The sequence below is a fragment of the Eptesicus fuscus genome, chromosome 1, assembly GCF_027574615.1.
Source record: "Eptesicus fuscus isolate TK198812 chromosome 1, DD_ASM_mEF_20220401, whole genome shotgun sequence".
NCBI classification, from domain to species: domain Eukaryota; kingdom Metazoa; phylum Chordata; class Mammalia; order Chiroptera; family Vespertilionidae; genus Eptesicus; species Eptesicus fuscus.
In genome coordinates, this window is record NC_072473.1 from 39,015,382 (window position 1) to 39,042,540 (window position 27,159).

A 27,159-nucleotide genomic window follows, 5' to 3' on the forward strand; every position below is an offset into this window, starting at 1 on the left:
CTTCCCTTGCCTTTGGGGTCAAGTTCATAAAATGTTCTGTATTACCAAGGTCCATAAGTTTGGTAATTATGCTTTCTTCTATGTAACTTACTGTTTCAGGTCTTATATTTAGGTCTTTGATCTATTTTGAATTAATTTTTGTAAATGGGGATAAACTGTAATCCCACTTGTATGCTTTTAAAATAAAATATGTTATTGATCACATGTATACCTTATAAATAAATACATCTATTGATGTAAATTAGACTACATTACAATTGTTTATATGTCTGGTGTCTTGTAGTTGGTGGTCTTCTATAGTGCACTGACCAGATATTTTTTCATCTATTGCATTCCCAGTCTAGTTTAGTATTTGGGTTGCATAATGGTGTGATAAGCATGCTTTTTAAACCCATGCAACTCTTCATTAGTGGATTCCTCCTACCAAAGAGCTTTGAAGTTTTCTACAAAGTTTCTTGTGGTGTGTGTGTGTGTGTGTGTGTGTGTGTGTGTGTGTGTGTGTTTAACCTACATAGTTTATACTTTTCTATATGCTTGATCCTTTTGCTGGTGTGGAATAGATGTAAATAAGTGGAGTAATTTGGGGGCAGCATTTGCCCTTAAACCTTACATATGTCCATTAATTAAAGAAAACACAGTTTGTTTTCTGTAATGATTATGTATTATTACAGAAGTATAAAGAAAATAATTATTGTAATTCTAGTGACCAGGGATAACCACTGTTAATATTGTATGTATGTTTTATCTTTTAATATATTTTTATTGGTTTTAGAGAGGAACAGAGAGGGAGAGAGAGATAGAAACATCAATGATGAGAGAGAATCATTGATTGGATGCCTCCTACATGCCCCCTACTGGAGATTGAGCCGATACCTGGGCATGTGTCCTGACCGGGAATTGAACCATGACCGCCTGGTTTATAGGTCGATGCTCAACCGCTGAGCCATGCTGGTCAGGCTGTATGTTTTGTTTTTAATGGAGTTCCTGTTATACGTAAGGTTCTATATCCTGTTTTTATCACATACTATAATGTCGCAGATTTTTAATGGAAATTTAAACCATTGAAGAGCCAGAATATAATTTAGTCCTCTGTATTATAGATATTTTTTGTTTTCGACCTTATGGTCTTATAAGACTTGGTGTATAAAGGCATTTTATGGAGATGGTTGAACGTTTATTATATTCCAGGGGTTTTCTCACTCTAAAGTGCCAACAGTAAACAAATTATATAGTCATTCAATAGAATATTATGCAGCTACCAAGCATGATGTTTACCAAAAAATTTGAAGGAATGCTCATAGTTTCTTAAGCAACCCCTTTCTATCCATGATTTCTATTTCTTGCAGGTAACCAATATCAACTTTTGGCAATTCTTCTGGTATTTACTTACATATGTCCTTTCTACAATCTCATGTAGGAATTTACCCACACGCACACACACATTTATCCTCATTTATTTTCTTAGTATATATTTTTCATAGTATTTACCTTAATTAATTTGGAGTGTTTCCTTTATAGTGAGTATGTAAATGTTCACACTGAAGCTATTTGAAATATTGTGATTACTTTGCCTTTTTTGTATACCTGTTTTGTTGAATAGTTTATTTTTACCACTTCCTCAGTTTCTTTTTTTTATTTTATCTACTTCCTCAGTTTCTATGAACCTATCACTCATTCCCAAATTCTCTCTACAGAAATATAAATTCTTGTGTTCTGACACAGCAGGTTATCTATCAGTTTATTTTTTTTCCTTGAACCCATTCTTCTTGAAGTTCTCTGTCTTCTTGGTCCTATTTTAGCTTCCTCAGTATCTTGCATCTATCTAATTTCTCTCCATACCTTCATTATGCTGTATTGTAATTGCATATCAGGTACCCCTACTACACACAGTTCATGGGGCACTTTACTTCATTTAGATGTACTTAATGCTAATAAGAGTACTGAACATAATATGGACTGTTGAGTTATACTTAAATTTTCTACATTTACTCAGAAATCTGTAAATACCTTGAATACATTATTAATATGTGATTTCCATATTTACATTTATTCCTAATTCAGACTATTTCATTTTCCAGCATTAAGATTCTTCCTGGGCATATAAAGCTTCAATCTGATTCTTTAGACATGTCTTGTTTTATTCAGTAAGTGAGAAATGAATTCTCTGAACTCTTGATTGTTCAGAAAACTGCCTTAGGATTAAAAAGTCATAGTGTAATTAAAATATCTGTGAAACACGCATTACTAAAGAATTCATTCTGTATTTTCATTTTCAGAGGACGATTATTTATTATTTCCACCAAAGCAGGATCTCTTGGCATTAATCTGGTAGCTGCTAATCGAGTGATTATATTTGATGCTTCTTGGAATCCATCATATGATATCCAGAGTATATTCAGAGTTTATCGCTTTGGACAAACTAAACCTGTATATGTATATAGGTTCTTAGCTCAGGTAAGTTTATAATTTATATTCTTATTCTTTTTTTCTTATTGTATTGTTGGGGGAAACAATATTTTTGGAATGCAGAACATATATGTATTAGAGAGGCAAACAAAGTTGAAAACTTAATTCCTATACATAAAGCAGCAGCAGTCAGTTTTGGCATATCATGATTTTCTGTTTTGTTGTTCTTCCATATCTTGACATCTATAATGTCAACTTTCTCAGACTGAGATGGATTTGCATGGGTAAACATATTTAGCTTATAAAAAATTTTAACATAATTACAGATATCCCCTGTCTCCCCCCCCCCTTTTTTCCCCCTTTACCCACCTCCCGGGCTTTACTCCCCCAGCCCCTGGGGAGGGGGGGCGCTTCACCACACTGTTGTGTTCTTGGGCTATGCATATATGTTCTTTGGCTAATCCCTTCACCTTCTTTCATCCAGTCGCTCCCCACCTCTCTCCCCATAGCATTTTCTGGCTAGTTCAGGAAAGTTAAACATTTATAGTTCTTTTACTTAGCATACATAGAAAACCCAATAACTAAATCTAAATTGCTTAAAGAAACAAAGGTCAAATGATCATTGTTTTTAGTGGCCACCAGAGTCTCTTATTTTGAGGAATGTGGATAAGAAGACAAAGTTAACTTATGATAATAGCAAGGAACATATAATAGTAAAGTAATTACCTTTAAATAAAAACTAAGGTATTAAAAGATACTGAATTTGAAGAAAAATAGTAAAATCAAAGAGGTGGATGCAGTTCAGAGTAATACAGGTTTATAGAATCAAGTTGCTCTTTTAACTGGTGCATCTGCTTTGGAAGCAGATGCTACCCTTTCTACCTTCCTAAAAATCTGGGTTTCTCAACCTGAGACTGGTTTTTATTGGTAGGTCCTTGCTCATTTGATGATCTTCTTTAGTACATGGTATAATTGGTAAATTACATTGTAAACTCCTTCCTATTATTTAAATTAAGAACTCCTTTTTGTTCTAGTTTAGAATGCTAAATATGTAATAGATATGACATTTTAGCTACATTAATTTTCTGTCCTGAAATTATAGAAAGTAAGACTTGATATAAAGTCATTTTATAGTGATTACTGAGAGCTTAATATAGTCCATTGAAAAGTTATTAAGCTGCCCTCTTGCAATCTTCAATACCCCCCAAATTCTTATTTTATGTACTCATTTATTTCTGTTTACCTTGGTATCTGACTGCTCTCCTACTTCTGCCAACTTCAGAAATATATAAAGCAACATATGAATCATATTAATAAGATAATAGAGAATGATTTTTGTCAAGGTAAACTATATTGAACAAATGAAATCTCTCATGAATTAAGTAGCACTGCTAATAAAATTTGCTTTATGGCAGATATTGCTATGACGTTTTGCCATTTCATATTAACCAATAACTATATTTCCACTTGATTAAGTTTTGTGTTTACATAGTTTACTTATTTATATAATGTTCCTTCTTTTTACAAAGGGAACCATGGAAGATAAGATTTATGATCGGCAAGTAACTAAGCAGTCATTGTCCTTTAGAGTTGTTGATCAGCAGCAGGTTGAACGTCATTTTACCATGAATGAGCTTACTGAACTTTATACCTTTGAGCCAGACTTACTAGATGACCCTAATTCAGAAAAAAAGAAGAAAAGGGATACTCCCATGCTGCCAAAGGTAAGCATCTTTAAATTAGTAGCTCAAAAAAATTCCAACATGGACTAAGGAAATTTTACTACTATAAATTTGACTACGGCTATATTTCAGAATTTTTCAAAGAGCATAATATTGTGTTTATTTTTCAAATATATATTTTTATTGACTTCATAGAGGAAGGGAGAGGGAGAGAGAGATAGAAACATCAATGATGAGAAAGAATCAATTGTCTGCCTCCTACACGCCCCACACTGGGGATCGAGCCCATAACCTGGGCATGTGCCTTGAATGGGAATCAAACCATGACCTCCTGGGTTATAAGTTGACACCCAACCACTGAGCCATGCTGGTTGGGCCATAAAATTGTGTTTAAATGAAAGGGTGTGTGGCTAGTTCTCCACATGACAGTACAAAAAGATAGTGTAATCTGAAATATATATTTTATGCCAAATAAAAAGTTCAGCCCTGCAGGAAAAGGTTTCTGGGTAGAAACCTTAAAAGAAATTCAGGAGTGGGCAAAGAAGGTTTATAGTTGTTCGTATGGAAAAATACAAATAAATAAATAATAATATAAGAATAAACTGTGCTTTGTGTACTCACAACTGTAAACCTACTTTTGCCCACTCCTTGTAGTATGGTTCTCTTTTAATAATCTCCAGTAGAGGGCGTACATAATTTTAAAATGTATAAGAAAATTAACTATCTCATCCTTAACATTCTTTGCTGTCGTATAGCAATTAAGAATCAGCAAATAAAAGTGTCTCTTACTTGATAGTTTTCATTGTCATAAAGTAAGTAAGACTTGGAAAAGGACCTTAAATGTAATCTAGTCAAGCCCTCTCATTTTATAAGTAGGGAAACTTAGGGTCAGAGACATTCAGTGATTTGTCAATAGTTTTCAGCTAATAAGGGGCTGAGCCAGGACTAGTATCTACATGTCATTTGGTCCATTGTCCTTAGATAAGAAAACATTTTTTAATATTAACATAGAAATGTAATATGACAGTAGATAACATTTTGACCCTTTGAACATAAGAGAAAACCATATGTTCTCTGATCTAAATATGGAGTTTATATATTTAAACCTATTCTAGTTATCTAAAAAGCCATTGTGGGCATAATTGTTGGGGGATGCTATTCCTGTTGTTTTGGTTTCAAGTTCAAGCACCTAAGGTTCCATATGCCTGTTAAGAGAATTGGGAAAGCAGCTACCATGTTACGGTGACACTCTACCAAAGTCACTTTAGTCATTTGTGAAAAAATTCAAAAGTATTTTAGTTACTCATATGGTTGGACACATTTAATGAAAGAAAAAGTTAATAGGAATAATTACTAATGCTAATATGAATAATTTATTTTTCCAATTAATTTTTTAAGTAACTGCTGTTACTTTTAAAAATATATATTTTTTATTGATTTCAGAGAGGAAGGGAGAAGGAAAGAGAGATAGAAACATCAACGATGAGACAGAATCATTGATCAGCTGCCTCCTGCTCGGCCCCCTACTGGGGGTTGAGCTGGCAACCGGTAATGGAACCACAACTACCTGGTTCATAGGTTGATGCTCAACCAATGAACCACACCAGCTGGGCAATTTTTAAAAAATATATTTTAATTGAATATATAGGTTAATAAAATTATACAGGTTTCATGTATACAATTCTTCATCTGTATATTGTATTTTCTCCAATTATTTTTTTAAAATCCTCACCCAAGAATATTTTTTCCATTGATTTTCAGAGAGTGGAAGGGAGGGGAGAAGGGAAGAGAGAGAGAGAGAGAGAGAAAAAAACAACAACAACACATCGATGTGGGAGAGACACAGCCATTGGTTGCCTCCCGCATGCACCCCATGCTGGGGATTTAACCTGTAGCCCAGGTATATGCCCTTGTCCTGGAATTGAACCTGTGAACCTTGGGTGTGCAGGCTGGTATTGTAACCATTGAGCAACGCTGGCCTGGGCTCTCCAATTAATTGTTAATGTATATGTCAATTAAAGTAACATGAACATTAAGTGTTTAGAAATTTTAAAAATCCTTTGTCTATGTAAGCAAATATTTTTGTTTTTCTAATCATTGAACTTTTTTTTCATTTAAAGTTCACTGTTAGAGCATTTAGGAAAGAGTTTTTGTTACAGCATCTATCAAATTCACATGAGGATTTTAATCTACAAATTTTTATATTACATTTAAAATACTTTTAAAAAAAGAACCATTTCAGTTTTCATACCATGAAATATTGATAATGATTTGGCTTTCTTTCTTTTTTTAATATTTTTATTGATTTTAGAGAGGAAGGGAGAGGGGAAGAGAGAGAGTGAGAGAGAGAGAGAGAGAGAGAAACATCCATGATGAGAGAGAATCATGGGTCAGCTACCTACTGTATGCCCCCTACTGGGGATCGAGCCCACACCCTGGGCATGTGCCTTTGACTGGAATTGAACCCAGGACCCTTCAGTCCACAGGCCGACCGACGCATTATTCACTGAGCCAAACCAGCTAGGGCTTGGCTTTCTTTCTTAATTAAGAGGACCGATGCATGGAATTCGTGCAAGGGGCTCGGCCCTCGCAGCCTGTCCCCAGCTGCCTCGGCCCTCGCAGCCCCCCCACCCCCCAGTTGCTCCAGCCCTCACAGCTCCGTGGCCTCACCCATGGTCGTTCCAGAAGGTCATTCTGCCATCTGGTCTAATTAGCATATTAGCTCTTTGTTATATAGGATATAAAAGCCTAAGTGACTATTCGATCAGTAGCTATGACATGCACTGACCACCAGGAGGCAGACACTCAACGTAGGAGCTGCCCCCTGGTGGTCAGTGTGCTCCCACAGTGAGAGTGCTGCTCAGCTGACCAATGGGCGCCAGATGCCAGGCTCATGGCTGGCAAGCGCAGCTGCCTCTCCCGCGGACATTCCTTCCCCCTTCCCCACCTCCCTGCACGCCCCTCCCCCATCCGGACTGGGACTGGATTAGGATTGGGATAGGCATTGGGACTGACTGAGCGTGAGCCTGTGGCCACTTCTCAGTCATGGGCGCACCAGTATCAACCTAGGACAGGCGCACGGTGACCGCAGTGGAGTGGCAGCGAGCCTATTGAGTGATGGCGGCGGCAGATGCAGTGGGGCTGGGATGAGCGGGAGTGGCACAGCACCCGGCCCGGGCTTGGGCTCCTCCCTGGCTGCCTACCACTTTGTGCACTACTACATCCCTTGGGGGATATAGGACTGCTGGTTTCGGCTGATCCCCGCAGGCCAGGCCAAGGGACCCCACCCGTGCACCGGGTCTCTAGTATTATTATAGAATGTGAGTAGGATTCTTCAATAGTCTTTAGAAATTTTTCTGTAGGCAAATAATTTTGTTCATAACTTTAAAAGCACACAAGCACAAATGGAACCATACCATAATACTCTTATGCAACTTGTTCTTTTCACCCAGATGTTTCTTGAACAACTTTCCATATTCTATATAATAAAAGCGTAGTGTGCAAATTGTCCCCTCGACCGGGAGTTCGTCTGGGAATTCAGCCAGGGATCGGGGCCAGCGGGGGAAGGGAGGGAGGCCCCGGCTGGTGGTGGCGGCGGCAGGTGGCTGGGAGAAGGTAAGGAGGCCCCAGCCAGCAGCTGGCAGCCACTAGGGACCCTACCAGTGTACGAATTTCGTGCACTGGGCCTCTAGTTAATACTTATACCTGTACCTTTTGTTGTTGTTAATCCTCACCTGAGGTTATTTTTCCATTGATTAGGGAGAGTGGAAGGGAGGGGGAGAGAAAGAGAGAGAGAAACTTCAGTCTGAGAGACACATCAATTGGTTTAAAAGCACATTGGTTTAAAAGCCTCCTGCACATGCCTCAACCAGGGCTGGGGACCCAGCCTGCAACCAAGATACATGCCCTTGATTGGAATCAAACCTGGGGCCCTTCAGTCTGCAGACTGATGCTCTATCCACTGAGCCAAACTGGTTAGGGCTACCTCTACCTTTTAAAAACAACTGCATAGTGTTTATTTGCCTTGTTTTGTTTAACTCTTGTATCTCTAACACCTTTCCTATCAATTACTTAATTGCACATATGTTTATGTTTATAATTTCAAGGATAGTGAAATCTGTTTTCAATTTGAGAAAGATCATATATTCAACTAGCACCGTGGTCGGCAAACTGCGGCTCGCGAGCCACATGCGGCTCTTTGGCCCCTTGAATGTGGCTCTTCCACAAAATACCACAGCCTGGGCGAGTCTATTTTGAAGAAGTGGCGTTAGAAGTTTAAGTTTAAAAAATTTGGCTCTCAAAAGAAATTTCAATCGTTGTACTGTTGATATTTGGCTCTGTTGACTAATGAGTTTGCTGACCACTGAACTAGCATATCTCCTAAAGTTTTATTTAACTTTAAACTTCAACTTTTATGAAAAATAGCCTGTAGTCAATAATATTTCTGATAGGAAGAAAACATTCCAATTTGAAAAGACGTGATTGACTTGAACTTATTTGTTAAATGGTAAATTTCTGATTGTATGAAATCTGTTTAATTCGATAAACATTTATTGATTATTTGCTGACTTTAGAGGTGTACTGTGAGGGTATACTAATAAGAACAAGAAATTGTGTATGCTTTACACTTGATTTTAGCCAAAAGGCTGAGAAGTGATATGTTGTCTATGTTTTAAAGAAGATTTTAAAAATCAGCAGGGAAAGAAATGCTATTTAATCATTATAGGATGTCTGGAAATAAACTGTCAGTGTTATAACTTGGCATTCTGAGTCATAAAATATGTCATGCTTTTTCATTTATAGACTTTACTGTATTTTGATTTTGGTGCTGTTACCTTTGCTCAAGAATAAAAAGGAAAAGGATTATTAAATGCTACATTAGCACAAAGTGTTTCAACTCTCCCAAAGGTTTTTCCAAAAGGAAAATAATAGTTAACTTATGGATTTCTTACTGGGTTTCTTACTCTTTTGTCCAAATTACCTTCCTTAATCCAATAGCAACTGCAAAACTGATAGTGCTATTTTCATTTTTAAGGTGAGGAAATTAAGGCTTGGAGAGGTTATGTAACTTAACTAAGTTTATAAACTTAATTAGTGGTGAAGCTGGCCTTCAAACCAAATCTGCCTAACTTGAAAGCATGCACTCTTTATCATATTTTATTACCCCTAAATGGAGATTAGAAAGTTAATTCCAAGTACAAGAAATAAGGCAGAGGACCTGGGATTCCTAGAATTGAGTGGCATGTAGAATGCATTTTGTTTTAAATAAAGCTGGATTTTAAAATATAGAATAATTTCACAGAAAATACCATTGTGTGATATAACTGTTAAGACTGTATAATATAACCAGTTTAGCTCATGGCTTGTAAATTCCTCAAACTTACAGAAAGCTATAAAGTTTACAAAGGTCTTTCTTATACATATTTAGTATCTGAAGAAACTGAAAGTTAGATAGTTTGTGATTACCCAAGGGTATATGGCCAATACATGTTAGAGCTAGAATTTAACCCAGTAGTTTTCAAATTGTATTCCAAGGTGCCTCCAGGAGATCTGCAGAGGTGGTCTGGAGCTACCATATGGCTCAGTGAGTACGGAAAGACCAGATAGGTAGCACTTTCAATCAGTTTTATTCGCTCCTTTTATCTCTTTTATATATTGGGTTGCAAGGTAAGATTTAACTTAAAGAGAGGCTGTTACTGCTTTTTAAAAAAATGTGTTTTTATTGATTTTAGAGAGGAAAGGAGAGGGAGATAGAAACATCAATAATGAGAGAGAATCATTGATTGGTTCGAAGTTTGATCCCTGGCCTGGTTGGGGCCTGTGCAGGAGGCAACCAATGTGTCTCTTTCACATCAATGTCTGTCTGTCTGTCTGTCTCTCCCCCTGTCTGTCTCTCCCCCCCCCTCCTTCCCTTCCATTCTCTCTAAAAATCAATGGAAAAAATATCCTTGAGTAAGGATTAACAACAAAAATAAAAGAATTAAGGTACTGAATGTTTTTGTCCTAGTATAGTACCCCCCACTCCTCCCCTTATTCATGGTTTTGCTTTCCGCAATTTCAGTTACCCGCGGTCAACCATGGTCTGAAAATATTAAATTTCCCCCAAACATCAACATTTTATCAAGGCTGATGATCCAGGATAACCCAAAGCAGATGATTCTCCTTCTGATATAATGCCAGAAGGTCATTAGTAGCCTAACACTACATCACAATGCCTAAGTCATTCACCTCATTTTATTTCATCAGGTAGGCACTATATCCTCTCACATTATTACAAGAAGAAGGGTAAGTACAATACAATATTTTGAGAGACCAACCACATTCACATACTTGTAATTGTTCTATTTTATTATTAGTTATCATTGTTACTCTCTTACTATGCTTAGGTTATAAATTAAACTTTATCAAAGGCATGCATGTATAGGAAAAACATAGTATATATTGGATTTGGTACTATCCACTGGGAGTCTTGAAACATTTCTCCAGTGGATAAGGGTGGACTACTATATATGGTTAAAAAACAGAGGATGGAGCATTCGGGTACAGTTTTAATGGAAAAAATCAGACTATTGGCCTATAAAATGATGGTTAGTATATAATTATATTAGGAAAGAATGAGGTGTAAAACAGCTTGGGCAAAAGGAAAGGTAAGTTATTTATATACCAGAAACAAGGTATGATGAATAAATTGGCCAGATGAAGAGTTGAAATTGGATGGGTAAGGTGGGGCCAGCTTATGGAGAGCCATGGAAAGTAAATGAAGGCATTTGAATTTAATATAGTATTCATTATAAGTTTATGAATGGTGCTGTTGTATGTGAATGTAGGCTTTTGAAAAATTAGCTGGGCAGTAAAATGAAAGATGAGGACATATGATAGGGTAATGATTATGGAGTAAATCAAATTTCAAGAAAATAATTGATATAACTCAATAACTGATAATAGGTTTTAGCTTTTAATCTGTAGGCAGTAAATAATTTAATTAATGAAACTTAGTTTTTCATTCATTGATTAAAAACTTTTCAGGTATCTGTGATGTGCCAATATTATAAGTATACATTGATAATTAAGACTATGTTCCTGGTAGTCTAATGAGTGTACTCTAAGCAAATAAATATAAAAATAAAAATTATGGTTTCTATAATAGATATCAGTACAGGCACCAAGGAAGGAATATTTGGTTCTTTCTTGGAAAAGTTTGGGATAGAGAACTGACTGATGTTGAAAATAGAAGTGGGTAGCTGTTTGCATTGCTATGAGGGTAAAAGGTGAAGTTTCTTCAAGAACAGAAGCAAAGAAAAAAAAATGCATAAAATAGCATGGTGAATTTTAGGAGTCTCAAGTAGTTAAATATAAATAATGGAGTGTAAAGAAGTAGCGGTAGAGTAATGGTGGGTGTGAGAAGAGAGGAGAACAAAGACTGACCATAGAAGTTAAAGAGTTTGTACATTGTGTTATATGTTTGGGATCTATTTAATGATTTTTAAGCACAGGACCAACATCAAATTTTCATTTTAGAAAAGTCACTTTCCGTGTTAGTGTGCAGAATAGATTGGAGTAAATAAAATGGATGTTAAGATACTTGTTTGTATGCTATTAAAATTATCCAGAGGAGAGGGGTAATGCAGTGTTGAAGTAAGGTGGTAGCAGTGGGATAAGAGAAATACCAGGCCCAATGTAGGTACTCTAAAAGGGGGGAGGTAGGGAGGACTCCTGCAATAATGTCAACATTAAAATTATTTTAAATAAAAAATATTGACTTTGTTTCCTAGGTTTATATTAGAATATTATATAACTGTGTCCACTACTATTTGATTTGTATTTCCTTTAACAAGAATTTGAAAATTGGTCCTCTCTGAAAATGGGTACAAATAGGTGTTTTTGATGTTCTTAGTGAGGAATTTCTTGGCATTTCAGCCTGCTCTTAAAGACATTTCAAAGTTGGGTCCTATTATTATGGTACAATTGCAAACACCTTTTCATATATAATTTTTAAGATGAAAGACTGCTAAAAATGATACATTTTCATTTCCCCCTCAAATTGCTATTTATCTAAAAAAAAATGATTAAATTGCATGCCTTTTTGAGTTTTTCCCCCGTTTTCCTATGATAGTTCTAAAGGTGTTTATTTTCAACTTACTTGATATGCAGTTATATCTTTCTGCCTTATCACTTCCTCTTTAAGTCATTATTATATAACTCCTCTTCCTGTATTTCTGTTCTTGTTTACTTTCTTCTACTTCTCCACTTTTCAGTTATATTTAATATCTCAGGCTCACTTTATTAACTTGTCTTTTACTTTTGCAGCTATTTAAAGGCAAGAATGCTATTCTTTGCTCCTTTTCTTTCATCCATAGTGAATTATACAATGTTAGCACTTTTAAATGGCCTGTTTCAAAATTCTAGTCACCTTTACAGTGATATTTAATGACTTTTTATTGTTTCTTAATAATCATTGAAAGTGGTGTTAGAATTAGACTTACTTTTGCAAGCAATAAAATTGAAATGAAGTGATTTGTCTGTCACAGCAGGTGTGTGAAAGGTAGGGAACTAGAGCTTTAATTTGGGTCCTCAGTTGTATATACTGAATCAGCTATGTTAGCTCTATTCACCATTCCATCCCATGAATTATATTTTGTTAAATCCTCGCATTGTTTTTTTTGCTATTGTTGGTACTGCTGCTTTTGTGACCCTATTTTTTAATATACTGATTTTAGGATCTACCAAATCATGTCTATCAATAGTCTGTGCACATCTTTAGTTGTTCAGGGTAATAATATTCCTCTGCTGTTTTTGAAACGACACCATGATTTACTAGTAAACTTATGAATAGTTTTAACACAAATTTCTAGTGATATAGATTTGTTGAGTAATTCTTAACTGTTATTAAAATATCAAGATAATATCTAACATCTGGTAATGTTTACATAAATTATGTTAGGGCAGGTACCTTTTCTGTTAATAAACTTAGGAATTAGACAGATGTCAGAGAAGAACATTTTGGTCAAGGTCATGTTTCACAATATGCTTAAGTGGGAATATAGCCTAAGCTCTGTACCCTTTATTAAGAAAATGAAAGTCAGTAAAACTGGCATAGAAATTTTTTTGCTCTTCCTTTTTCTGGCACTATACTACGTGTGTCTTTTTAAATGTGGGCTGTGTATTGGTAATTACAGGGAGAACAAATGAAGATTTAAAGTACCCAAAGTGAAGTTTTAGGTTTTTCTTCCTCCACCCTGATGTTGTGTACAATTTTCTCCCTTTGTCTTTAGTCCTTTATTCAATTTTAAAACCTCAAAGCATAGTTTAGTGAACAGAGATATTATTGTACAGTTTTGTAAGCCAGCAGATGGTAATATAAAGCTTTACCTTATTCAAACTTAACAGAGAAATTTACTTCATTAAAATAATTTGATGTGAAGTGTAAAATAGCTAATCAACCTATTTCAGGAATTTGCATACATTTACTTTTGACAATAAAGGTTCAAAAGGACCCATTTAATTGTAGGACAAGTAACCTATAGCATATTAACCACACGGTGGCATATGACCCCAATTTTTGTTGAAATGTACCTCTAAGGAGCCATGCAAGTATATATGAGGTTTAATGTCATTGCCTCCTACTTCTCTGCATCTTAAAACAAGTTTATATATTTGTATTCCCTGACATAAAAATAATCATCTGAATAAGAACAGATCACCAGAAATCATAATAAACTCTAGAGAAATTTTTTATTCTACCATTTATTTATAAGTTATAAAATATTTCCTATTCAGTGTTTGCTGGGGTGGTTGATGCCAAGTAAAAAGAGCAAATGGTTTAAGTCCTGTCCCTTTCCCAAGTAACCTACCAACAACCATCTTTAGGGTGTAATTTTAGCAAGACACATAAGCTTTCCAAGCTTCATTTCCCTCAATAAGATAAGAAGATAGTAGGACCTACCTCACAAAGGAGATAATCCATGTAAAGTACACTGCCTAGCACATGCTATTTTGTTTCCATAATTATTATTAATACTAGAGGCCCAATGCATGAAATTTGTGCAAGAGTAGGCCTTCGCAGCCCCAGCTGCCTCGGCCCTTGCAGTCCTGGCTTTATCTGGAAGGTCATCCAGAAGGTCGTTTGTACAGTCGTTCCACTGTTTGGCTGTTCGGGCGATTTGCATATTATGCTTTTATTATTATAGATTGCTCTTCTACTCAGTTCATGTCCCTGAAATCAGTATAGACTTAAATGTCACAGGAGTCATATGAGGTCCTAATCCTTAGGAGAAGATTAAGCTTAGCTTCACATATTAGTAGAAGATTAAAAGTCATTTAGGGGCTGACCAGAGGCAGTAATTTCAGCTAGGTTGCATAAGAGACAGGTGCTTGAAGCTTGAAATCCTCTAGAAATAAATTATAATCAAGAAGGAATATAATGTTCAAATAACATATATTGATAATCACTTCAAATGATGTCACTATACATTTGTTTATGAAACTTTGCCCTTTCTGATATTCAAGGATTTTTCCATTAAATAATAATATGATTTTAGAAGAATTGTCTACCTTATAGCCAGTTGATACCTCTGTAGTAATTTTTTTAAATGAAGGGGTGCTTCTAATGTCCCTCCACAAACTGCAAAATAAAGACTTGTTAATGGACTAACCATAATTTTATTAAAGTGCTGCTCCAGCCCTGGCCACATAGCTCAGTTGATTAGAGTGTGGTCCTTACTCTAAGATTACAGGTATGCTCCTGGGTCAGTGCACATACAAGAATCAACCAATGAATGCATAAGTAAAAGGAACATCAAATCAATGTTTCCCTCCCTCCCTTCCTCCCTCCTTCCTCCTCCTCCCTCCCTCCCTACCTCCCTACCTCCCTCCCTTTCTCTAAAAAATAAAATGAAAATTAAAGTGCTGCTCTGTATCTTATTTGATTGTATCACCTTATAACACAAAGAAAAACTTAAGGAGCCAAATTCAACAAATATTTTAGGGAAATAGTTGTTGACCAATATTTGTTGACAATATATGACTAGACCAGTGATGGGCAACCTTTTGAGCTTGGTGTGTCAAACTTCGCCAAAAAACTGAGCATAACTCGGGTAGTGTGTCACTTTGAGGAAAAAACATTATTTCGCAAATGTTTCATCCTCAGGAGCAGCAAATGTTTCATCCTCGGCATGCGGCCGCCTTAGCGGCCGCGTGTCATCAGAAATGGCTACGTGTGTCAGTGCTGACACGTGTGCCATAGGTTCGCCATCACTGGACTAGACCATGGTGCCAGTGGTACCCCAAAATATCAGACTCCCTAACCCTGGCAAACTTCTACAGATCACTGAAAATGGAAACATCCAACATATAAGAGACCTCCTACTTGGCAGAGTTGGGGGTGGAATGCAGATTTTCATTAGGGAGGATTTGGGGTAGACTTCAGGAAATATCTCTTTTTTTACTTTTTAAATGAATGTATTGGTTAATTATATAGGTTTCAGATATACAATTCTATAATACATCATCTGTATATTGTGTGTTCACCACACCAAGTCAAATGTTCTTCCATCACCATATATCCCCCTATACCCTTTTATACCTCTCACCACCCCCTTTCCCTCTGGTAATCACCATAGTGTTATCTGTGTCCATGAGTTATTTGTTTTTCTGTTGGTTTTTTTTTTTTTAATTTGTTTTTTTTCGCTTAATCCCTTCAACTTTTTCACCCAGCTCTGCAACCTCCATCCCCTCTGAGCTGTCAGTCTGTTCTCTATCTATGAGTCTCTTTCGATTTTGTTTGTTAGTTTATTTTGTTCATTAAAGTCCACATATGAGTGAAATCTTATGGTACTTGTCTTTTGTCTGACTGTCTATTTTCATGTAGCATAAAGCTCTCCAGGTTCACCCATGCTGTTGTAAAAAGATTTCCTTTTTTACAGCTGAGTAATATTTCATTGTGTAAATGTACCACACCTTTTTATCCACTCATCTACTGATGGGCACTTGGGCTGTTTCCTGATCTTGGCTATTGTAAGCAATGCTGCAATGAACACAGGGGTGTATATATTCTTTTTGATTGATGTATCAGGATTTTTAGCATATATTCCCAAAATTGGTAATACTGGGTCAAAAGGCAATTTCATTTTTAATTTTTGGAGGAAACTGCATACTGTTTTCCATAGTGGATACACCAATCTTCATTCCCACCCACAGTGCATGAGGGTTCCTTTTTTTCCACATCCTCACCAGCACTGTTTTTTTTTTTGTTGTTGTTGATTTATTGATAATAGTCATTCTGACAGGTTGAAAGTGATATCTCATGGTTTTAATTTGCTTTTCTCTGATGATTAGTAATGTTGACTATCATTTCATATATCTACTAGAGGCCCGGTGCATGAAAATTCATGCACTGGAGGGGGGGGTCCCTCAGCCCGGTCTGCTCCCTCTCATAGTCCGGGAGCCCTCACGGGCGGGAGGCGACCTGGCAATCAGGGGAAGCCGATGCCCCATCACACCTCTGCTGCTGCCACTGCCAGCAGTGCAAGCCTTGGCCGGCCCTGGTTACCTGAGCCTCAGGAGGCCATGGGCGGCTGGGCAGCCGCCATCCGAGGCTTGCCTGCGCCTCGGGCCGGCCCTGGGCAGCTGGGGGACTGAGGGGACTGGGAGACTCCAGAGGCAGGCATGCGGAGCGGCCGGGCCTTACAGTGCCTGCTGCCCCAGGGGGGCTGAGGGGACTGGGCGCTGCCATCTTGTGGCTATGGGTGCCACCATCTTTGAGGTTGTGGCAATCAATTAGCATATTCCCTCCTTATTGGCTATGGGCACCGTTATCTCTGAGGGCGGGACAGTCAAGTAGCATATTCCCTCCTTATTGGCTGTGGGCACCGCCATCTTTGCAATGGTGTGAGGGTCAATTAGCATATTCCCTCTTTATTAGATAGGATTGGAGAACTGTCTATTGCCAATTTTTAAATTGGATTGTTGTTTTTGGTGTTGAGTTTTATAAATTCTTTCTAAATTTTTGATATTAATCCCGTATTTGATGTATCATTGGAAAATATGTTCTCCTGTTCAGTGAGTTTTGTTTCCATTTTATTGAAGATTTCTTTTGCTGTATAAAACCTTTTTACTTGGATATAGTCCCATTTGTTTATTTTTTTATTTGTTTCCCTTGTCTGAGGCATTATATCAGAAAAAGTATTGCTATGAAAACTGTCCAAGGTTTTACTGCCTATGTTTTCAATGGATTAAACATTTGAATCTGTAATCCATTTTGAGTTCATTCTTGTGCATGGTATAAGAAGATGATCTAGATTCATTTTTGGACACATATTTGTCCAATTTTTCCAACGCCATTTATTGAATAGACTATATTTATCCCATTGTATGATTTTGCCTCCTTTGCCAAATATTAATTTACTATAAAGATGAGGATTTATCTTTGGGGCTCTCTGTTCTGTTCCATTGATCTTTATGTCTGTTTCTATGCCACTACCATGCTGTTTTGATTACTATGGCCTTGATATCAGGTAGCATGATTCCTCCAACTTTATTCTTTTTTCTCAAGACTGCTATGGCTATTTGGGGTCTTTTGTGGTTCCATATAAATTTGTGGAATATTTGTTCTTATTCTGTGAAATATGCCATTGATGTCTTCATAGTAGTGGCATTGAACCTATAGATTGCTTTGGGTAGTATGCATATTTTAATGGTGATAATTCTACCAATCCATGAACACAGTATATGCTTCCACTTATTTGTATCTTCTTCAATTTCTTTTGTCATTGTCTTATAATTTTCCAAGTACGGGTCTTTTAACATCCTTGGTTAAATTTATTCCTAGGTATTTTATATTTTGATGTAATTATAAATGGGATTGTTTTCTTAGTTTCCCTTTCTGATAGTTTGTTATTGGTTTATAAAAATGCAACTGATTTCTGGATATTTACTTTTGTATCCTAATGCTTTACTGAATTCATTAATTAGTTTTATTAGCTTTTTTGGTGGAATCTTTAGTATTCTCTGTATATAGTATCATGTCATCTCCAAATAATGACAGTTTTATTTTTTCCGTTCCAATTTGGATGCCTTTTATTTCTTCTTCTTGTTTCATTGCTGTGCCTAGGACTTATAGTATTATCTATATATATAAAAGGCTAATATACTAAGTGTCCTTCCCTCCATCCAGGTAATGACATCATGTAGCAATGCCCAGCTTCCTCTCCCTAGTGACTAGCAACTAGCCTCCTTGCAGTTTCTTCAGCCCAGGAACATGACTTGCTTTATAGCCAGGTGGAAACACTTTACACTGTAGCCAAATGCCTGTAAAGCATTTTCCCATGCCTCATCTCATTTGATCATCACAGAAGTCCTGGAGTAGGTAGATAGGAGACTCGGTGGAATCCAATTTTCTTTTCATTAGCCGGAAAAAACTGAGGCATGCAACATGACAGGAAAAGAATTCAGAGTAATGGTCGTACATTTCATAAACCAGATGGATGAGAAAATCAACAACCTATGCAAAAATCAGGAATAAATCAAAAGTGATATAGCTACAATCAAAAACGTCATGGAAGGTTTCAATAGTAGACTAGAAGAAGCAGAGGACCGAATTAGTGAGTTAGAAGATAAGGCAGAGAAACAAGCCCAATCTGAACAGCAAGTGGAGAAAAAAATTAAAAAGCAGGAGGAGAGCCTAAGGGAGCTTTGGGACAACACAAAACGAAGTAACATATGTATAATAGGGGTGCCAGAAGGACAAGAAGAGCAGCAAGGTTTAGAGAATCGATTTGAAGAAATAATGACAGGAAACTTCCCTGATATGGGGAAGAAAAAAGTTACACAAGTACAGAGAGTCCCAAGCAAGATCAATCCCAAAAGACCCAGACCAAGACACGTCATAATTACAATGGCAAATGTTAATGACAAAGAGAGAATCTTAAAGGCTGCAAGAGAGAGACAGAGTGTTACTTACAAAGGATCCCCCATCAGATTATCAAATGATTTCTCAACAGAAACACATCAAGCTAGAAGGGAATGGAATGAAGTATACAAAGTGATGCAAAGCAAAGGTCTGAAGCTAAGAATACTTTATCCAGCAAAACTATCAATCAAAATTGAAGGGGAAATCAGGAGCTTCTCAGATAAAAAAAATGCTAAGGGAGTTTATCACTACCAAGCCAGCGATGCAAGAAATGCTAAAGGGAATGTTGTAAAAAGAAGAAATAGAAAGGGAGGAAGGAACACAGGCATAAAGTGCAGAAATGGCTACAAACAAGTACCTATCAATAATAACATTAAACATAAATGGATTAAATGCTCCAATCAAAAAACTTGAGTGAGTGAATGGATAAGGAAACATGACCCATACATATGCTGTCTACAGGAGACTCACCTCAGAACAAGGGACTCACACAGACTGACAGTGAAGGGATGGAAAAATGTCTATCAGGCAAATGGAAATGAAAAACAAAAGCGGGGGTAGCAATACTTATATCTGACAAAATAGACCTCAAAGTGAAGACCATAACAAGAGACAAGGAAGGCCACTTCATAATTCTAAAGGGATCAATTAAACAAGAGGATATAACTCTGGTAAATATTTATGTGCCCAATGCAGAGCACCCAAATACATAAACTTCTGGAAGATATCAGGGAAGAGATTAATAGCAACACAATCATAGTAGGAAACTTTAATACCCCATTAACATCACTGGATAAATCCTCTAGACCATTAATGGCAAACCTATGACACGCGTGTCAGCACTGACATGCGTAGCCATTTCTGATGACGCGGCCGCTGAGGTTTATTAAACACAATTATATATAACAATTATACATTTATGTTATTTAAACTATAACTATCACGAAATAATGTTTTTTCCTCAAAGGGACACACTACCCAAGTTATGCTCAGCTTTTTGGCGAAGTTTGACACACCAAGCTCAAAAGGTTGCCCATCACTGCTCTAGACAAAAAATTAGTAAAGAAACTTTAATCCTAAGTGACTCACTAGATCAGATGGACTTAATCGACATCTTCAGAACATTCTACCCCAAAACTATAGAATATACATTCTTCTCAACTGCACGTTGGTCATTTTCAAAGATAGACCACATATTGAGACACAGGCAAAGTCTCTCCCAATTCAAGAGGATCGAAATCATATCAAACATCTTCTCAGATCACAATGGCATAAAATTAGAAATCAACTACAGTAAAAACAATCACAAAAATTCAAACACTTGGAGGCTGAATAGCATACTATTAAACAATGAGTGGGTTACCAAAGAGATCAAAGAAGAAATTTTAAAAAACCCCACCCTGGTGACTATCTTTTAAGTAGATCCTCTACACTTCTTTGAAAATTCATTATTGGTGTATAAAAATATCAATTTTGGGATGTTGATTTTATATCCTATTACATTGCCAAATTCCTTTATTAACTCTAGTAGTTTTTTGGTGGAGTCTTTTTTTTTCTCTTTTTTAAATTTTTATTGTATAAAGTATTACATATAGTAGTACATATATCTCCCTTTTTTCCCCATTGACCTTCCCCCCGCCTCCTGCACCCCATCACATGCCCTCATGCCACTCCCCCCCCCCCAGTGTCTTGTGTCCATTGGCTGTGCTGATATGCATGCATACAAGTCCTTTGGTTGATCTCTTTCTCCCCCTCCCTAACACTCCCCAGCCTTCCTGCTGTAATTTGACAGTCTGTTCAGTGTTTTACTGCCTCTGTATCTATCTTTTTATTGATAAGGTTATCATGTTCTTTTTTTTTCTGAACTACATTTTATTTATTTATTTATTTATTTATTTATTTATTTATTTATTACTTTATTGATTAAGATATCACATATTTGTCCTCAACCCCCCTGTTATCCGTGATCACTGGTTAGGCTCATATGCAAGCACACAAGTCCTTTGGTTGATCTCTTTCCCCCCTCCCTAACACTCCCCTGCCTTCCTGCTGTAATTTGACAGTCTGTTCAGTGCTTTACTGCCTCTGTATCTATCTTTTTATTCATAAGGTTTTCATGTTCTTTATTTTCCGTAAATGAGTGAGATCATGTGGTATTTTACTTTCATTGCCTGGCTTATTTCACTTAACATAATGCTCTCCAGATCCATCCATACTGCTGCAAATGGTAAGAATTCCTTTTTTATAGCAGCGTAGTATTCCATTGTGTAGATATACCATAGTTTTCTAATCCACTCATCTGCTGATGGGCATTTAGGCTGTTTACAAATCTTAGCTATGGTGAATTGTGCTGCTATGAACATAGGGGTGCATATATCCTTTCTGATTTGTGTTTCTTGTTTCTTGGAATATCTTCCTAGAAGTGGGATTACTGGGTCAAATGGGAGTTTCATTTTTATTTTTTTGAGGAAACTCCATACTGTTCTCCACAGTGGCAGCACCAGTCTGCATTCCCACCAGCAGTGCACGAGGGTTCCTTTTTCTCCGCATCCTCGCCAGCACTTGTCGTTTGTTGATTTGTTGATGGTTGCCATTCTGACAGGTGTGAGATGGTACCGCATTGTCGTTTTGATTTGCATCTCTCAGATAATTAGTGACTTTGAGCATGTTTTCATATGTCTCTTGGCCTTCCTTCTGTCTTCTTTCGAAAAGATTCTATTTAGGTCCGTTGCCCATTTTTTTATTGGATCATTTATCTTCCATTTATTAAGTTGTATAAGTTCCCTGTAGATGTTGGAGATTAAACCTTTATCAGTGATAACATTTGCAAATATGTTCTCCCATACAGTGGGCTTTCTTGTTGTTTTGTTGATGGTTTCTTTTGCTGTGCAAAAGCATTTTATTTTGATGTAATCCCACTTGTTTATTTTCTCTTTAGCTTCCATTGCTCTAGGAGTGGTATTGGTGAAGAAATTGCTTCAGCATATATCTGAGATTTCTCTGCCTGTGGATTCCTCTATTATTTTTATGGTTTCCCATCTTATGTTTAAGTCCTTTATACATTTTGAGTTTATTTTTGTGTATGATGTAAGTTGGTGATCTAGTTTCATTTTTTTGCATGTATCTGTCCAATTTTCCCAACACCATTTATTGAAGAGACTGTCTTGACTCCATTGTATGTTCATGCCTCCTTTGTCAAATATTAATTGAGTATAGTGTTTTGGGTCGATATCTGGGTTCTCTATTCTTTTCCATTGGTATATATGTCTGTTCTTGTGCCACTACCAGGCTGTTTTGAGAACAGTGGCCTTGTAATACAGCTTGAAATCTGGTTTTGAGATCCCACCGACTTTGTTCTTTCTCAGAATTGCTGTGGTTATTCGGGGTCTTTTTTTATTCCAGATGAATTTTTGGAGAGTTTTTTCTATGTCTCTGAAATACGCTGTTGGTATTTTAATGGGGAGTACATTGAATTTATAGATTGCTTTGGGTAGTATAGACATTTTAATAATGTTGATTCTACCTATCCATGAACATGGTATGTTCTTCCATCTGTTTACGTCTTCCTCTATCTCTTTTTTCAGTGTCCTGTAGTTTTCCGCGTATAGGTCTTTTACCTCCTTAGTTAAGTTTACTCCTAGGTATCTTAATTATCTTGGTGCGATTGTAAATGGACTTGCTTTTTCAGTTTTTCTTTCTGTAAGTTCACTATTTGTGTATAGAAATGCCATAGATTTCTTGGCGTTAATTTTGTATCCTGCTACCTTTCCGAATTCATTTATTAAGTCTAATAGATTTTTGATGGAGTCTTTAGTGTTTTTTATGTACAATATCATGTCATCTGCAAATAAGGACAGCTTTACTTCGTCTTTTCCAATTTGGATGCCTTTTATTTCTTTTTCTTGTCTAATTGCAATGGATAATACTTTCCATTACTATGTCGAACAGGAGTAGTGAGAGTGGGCATCCCTGTCTTGTTTCTGTTCCTAGGGGAAATGGCTTTAGTTTTTGCCTATTGAGTATGATGTTGGCTGTGGGTTTTTCATATATGGCTTTTATTATGTTGAGGTATGATCCTTCTATTCCCGCTTTGCAGAGAGTTTTTATCAAGAAAGGGTGTTGGATTTTATCAAATGCTTTTTCTGCATCAATTGATATGACTATGTGATTTTTATCTCTCAATTTGTTTATGTGATGTATCACGTTTATTGTTTTGCGGATATTGTAACATCCTTGCATCCCTGGGATAAATCCTACTTGGTCATGGTGTATGATCTTTCTGATGTGCTGTTGGATCTGATTTGCTAGAATTTTGTTGAGGATTTTGGTATCTATGTTCATGAAGGATATTGGCCTGTAATTCTCTTTCATTGTGTTGTCTTTATCTGGTTTTGGTATTAGGGTGATGCTGGCTTCATAGAAGGAGCTTGGAAGTGTTCCTTCCTCTTGAATTTTTTGGAATAATCTGAGGAGGATAGGTTTTAGTTCTTCTTTGAATGTTTGGTAAAAATCCCCTGTGAAGTCATCTGGCCCCGGGCTTTTGTTTGCCGGATGCTTTTTGATGACTGCTTCAATTTCTTCCATAGTTATTGCCTATTGAGATGTTTAGATTCTTCCTGATTGAGTTTTAGAAGGTTGTATTTTTCTAGGAATATGTGCATTTCCTCCAGGTTGTCCAGTTTGTTGGAATAGAGTTCTTCATAGTATTTTTTTAAAAATATATTTTATTGATTTTTTACAGAGAGGAAAGGAGAGGGATAGAGAGTTAGACACATCAATGAGAGAGAAACATCAATCAGCTCCCTCCTGCACTCCCCCTACTGGGGATGTGCCCGCAACCAAGGTACATGCCCTTGAACAGAATCGAACCTGGGACCTTTTAGTCTGCAGGCTGATGCTCTATCCACTGAGCTAAACAGGTTAGGGCATCATAGTATTTTTTAACAATCCTTTGTATTTCTGTGGGGTCTGTTGTTATTTTTCCTCTTTCATTTCTGATTTTGTTTATTTGGGTCCTCTCTCTTTGCTTCTTGGTGAGCCTGGCTAGAGGTTCATCAATCTTGTTTATTCTTTCAAAGAACCAGCTCTTGGTTTTGTTGATCTTTTGTACTGTTTTTTTTTGGTCTCTATGTCGTTTATCTCTGCTCTGATCTTTATTATTTCTTTCCTTCTGTTTACACTGGGCTTTTCTTTTTGCTCTCTTTCTAACTCTTTGAGTTGTTGGGTTAGGTAATTTATTACCATTGTTTCTTGTTTTTTGCAGTAGGCTTGTAGAGCTATGAACTTCCCTCTCAAGACTCCTTTCGCTCTGTCCCATAGATTTTGGATTATTGTGTTTTCATTGTCGTTTGTTGCCATGATGGTTTTTATTTCTTCTTTGATCTCTCTGGTAACCCAGTCATTGTTTAATAGCATGCTGTTTAGTCTCCTGGTGTTTGATTTTTTTAAATTGTTTTTATTGTAGTTGATTTCCAGTTTTATGCCACTGTGATCTGAGAAGATGCTTGATGTGATTTCTATCTTCTTGAATTTGAAGAGACTTTGTCTGTGACCCAATATATGGTCTATCTTTGAAAAGGACCCATGTGCACTTGAGAAGAATGTATAGTCTGTGGCTTTGGGGTGAAATGTTCTGAAAATGTCAATTAATTCCATCTGGTCTAGTGAGTCATTTAGGATTGATGTTTTTGTTTAGAGGATTTGTCCAATGGTGATAGTGGGGTATTAATGTCTCCTACTATGATCGTATTGCTGTCAGTCTCTCCCTTGATATCCTCCAGTAGATTTTTTTATGTATTTGGGTGCTCCTGTATTGGGTGCATATATGTTTACCAGAGTTATTTCTTTTTGTTGGATTGCTCCCTTTAGCATTATGAAGTGGCCTTCCTTATATCTTTTTTATGTCCTTCACTTTGAGATCTAATTTGTCAGATATAAGTATTGATATCCCAGCTTTTTTTTCATTTCCATTCGCCTGAAAAACCTTTTTCCACCCCTTCACCCTCAGTCTGTGTGCATCTTTTTTTCTGAGGTTTCTTGTAGACAGCAGATATATGGGTTATGTTTTCTTATCTAATCCATTGCCCTATGTCTTTTGTTTGGGGCATTTAATCCATTTACATTTAAAGTTATTATTGATAGGTACTTGTTTGTTGCCATTTTTATTCTTTACCCCTGTGTTCCCTCTTCGCTTCTTATTTCTTTTTTTTACAGCAGACCCTTTAGCATTTCTTGCATTGCTGGTTTGGTGGTAATAACTCCCTTAGTCCTCTTTTGTTTGTGAAGCTCCTGATTTCACCCTCAGCTTTGATTGATAGCCTTGCTGGGTACAGTATTCTTGGATTCAGACCCTTCCTTTGCATGACTTTGTATATTTCATTCCATTCCCTTCTGGCCTGATGTGTTTCTGTTGAGAAATCAGTTGCTAGTCTGATGGGGGTTCCTTTGTATGTAACTGTCTGTCTCTCTCTGGCCGCTTTTAAGATTCTTACTTTGTCGTTGATGTTTGCCAACTTAATTATAATGTGCCTTGGCGTCTGTCTTTTGGCGTTATTTTTCTTGGAACTCTGTGAGCTTCTTGGATTTGTGTGGGTTTTTTCTTCCCTATATCAGGGAAGTTTTCTGTTATTATTTCTTCTAACAGGTTTTCTATTCCTTGCTCAGTTTCCTTTCCTTCTTGTACCCCTATATTCCTGATGTTGTCTTGTTTCGTGTTGTCCCGAATTTCCCTTAGGCTCTCCTCATGCTTTCTAATTTTTGTTTCTAGGAGCTGTTGTACTTGGGTATTTTTTTCCATCTTGTCTTCTAGCTCACTTATGCGGTCCTCTGCTTCTTCTAGTTTACTCTTGATGCTTTCTGTTGAATTCTTTACAGCAGCGATGTCATTTTTCATTTCTTCTTGGTTCTTCTTCATTTCCTCTTGGTTCTTACTCATATTGTCAAATTTGTCTTCCATCCTTTTCAGCCACCTTATGACCATTTCTTTGAATTCTTTCTCTGATAGGTCGTTTGCCTCTAATTCGTTTACTTCCTTTTCTGGTGATGCCTGCTTTTCTTTCCTATGCGGGCTATTTCTTTGTCTCCACATGGTCTCTCTTCTCCGGATGTCTGCTTATGTAGTTCTCTCTCTCTCCGGCGTTGATTTAAAGGTACAAAATACAACACAACCAGGCACAACACACAAGGCACTGGACAGAATTGTATTCACGATATTAATAACCTCCAATAAAGGTGACCACCAGAGAAAGACAAATTATGGAATAGGAGAGGAAGAGGAAGAGTAAAAAGGAAGAACAGAAAAAAAAAGAGTGTGAATCTGAACTTGGGAAAAGAGAAGAAAAAAAAGAAAAGAAAAAAAAAAGTAAGAGAGACAAGAATGATACTAAGAGAGACAAGGGGAACAAACTATATATCAGGGGAGTAAACTCCAATATACCAACCACTGATCCCAGCAAATTCCAGCAACACAAGCCTGGAGATTAATACAAACTGCAACACCAACTAATATCGAGTGAGGCAAGGGAAAACAAAAGTAAAAAACAAACAAAAACAGAGCAAACAAAAGAACCAACCAAAAAGAATAATCAAAACAATCTCATAAGAAAGCATAAAAATTCAATCTAATCAACATTCAAGCAAACAACAACAAAAGGCCAGAGAGAAAAACAATTTTTTAAGGTAGCGTAGAGGGAGGTATATATGGACTTGGAGCAGGGGGTTGGGAATTAGATATATAAGTAGGGTGAAATTTTAGCAGAGGGTAGACTGAAAAAGTAGGGAAAATCTAAAGCCACAAAGGGTTAAGATAAACAGGAGACCAAAAGGGGAAAGGTTGGGAGGAGAGTGATGGCATAATGTTAGTGTTGAGATAGGGTAAAACGATTGTAAGGGAAAGATGCAAATAGAATGTAGGACACTAATCCCAAAATAAAAGAAAGAGAAAATCAAATGACATTTAAAAAAAAAAGTAAAATAATAGTAATAAGAATGCTGATTGAAAATAAAAATGTAATAATTAAAAAGGTGAAAATCGAGTGAGGAAACAGAAAAAAAAATTAGTTTCTTAAGTAAATGATGCAAAAAATGAAAATAAAAAATTAGAATAAAAAAATTAATAAAATTTAAAAAAAGAATTTAAAATAAAAAATAGGAAGACTAAAATGTGCA

General features: G+C 36.6%; 1 protein-coding gene across 1 annotated transcript in view; it reads left to right on the plus strand.

Annotated features, from left to right (window-relative positions):
* Nucleotides 1-27,159, plus strand: part of ATRX (ATRX chromatin remodeler) — a 291,152-nt gene that overhangs the window by 241,830 nt on the left and 22,163 nt on the right. The window contains exons 29-30 of the mRNA XM_028137791.2: nt 2,277-2,454; nt 3,936-4,130. Of these exons, the coding sequence (XP_027993592.2) occupies nt 2,277-2,454; nt 3,936-4,130 (373 nt within the window). The remainder of the gene's footprint in view (nt 1-2,276; nt 2,455-3,935; nt 4,131-27,159) is intronic.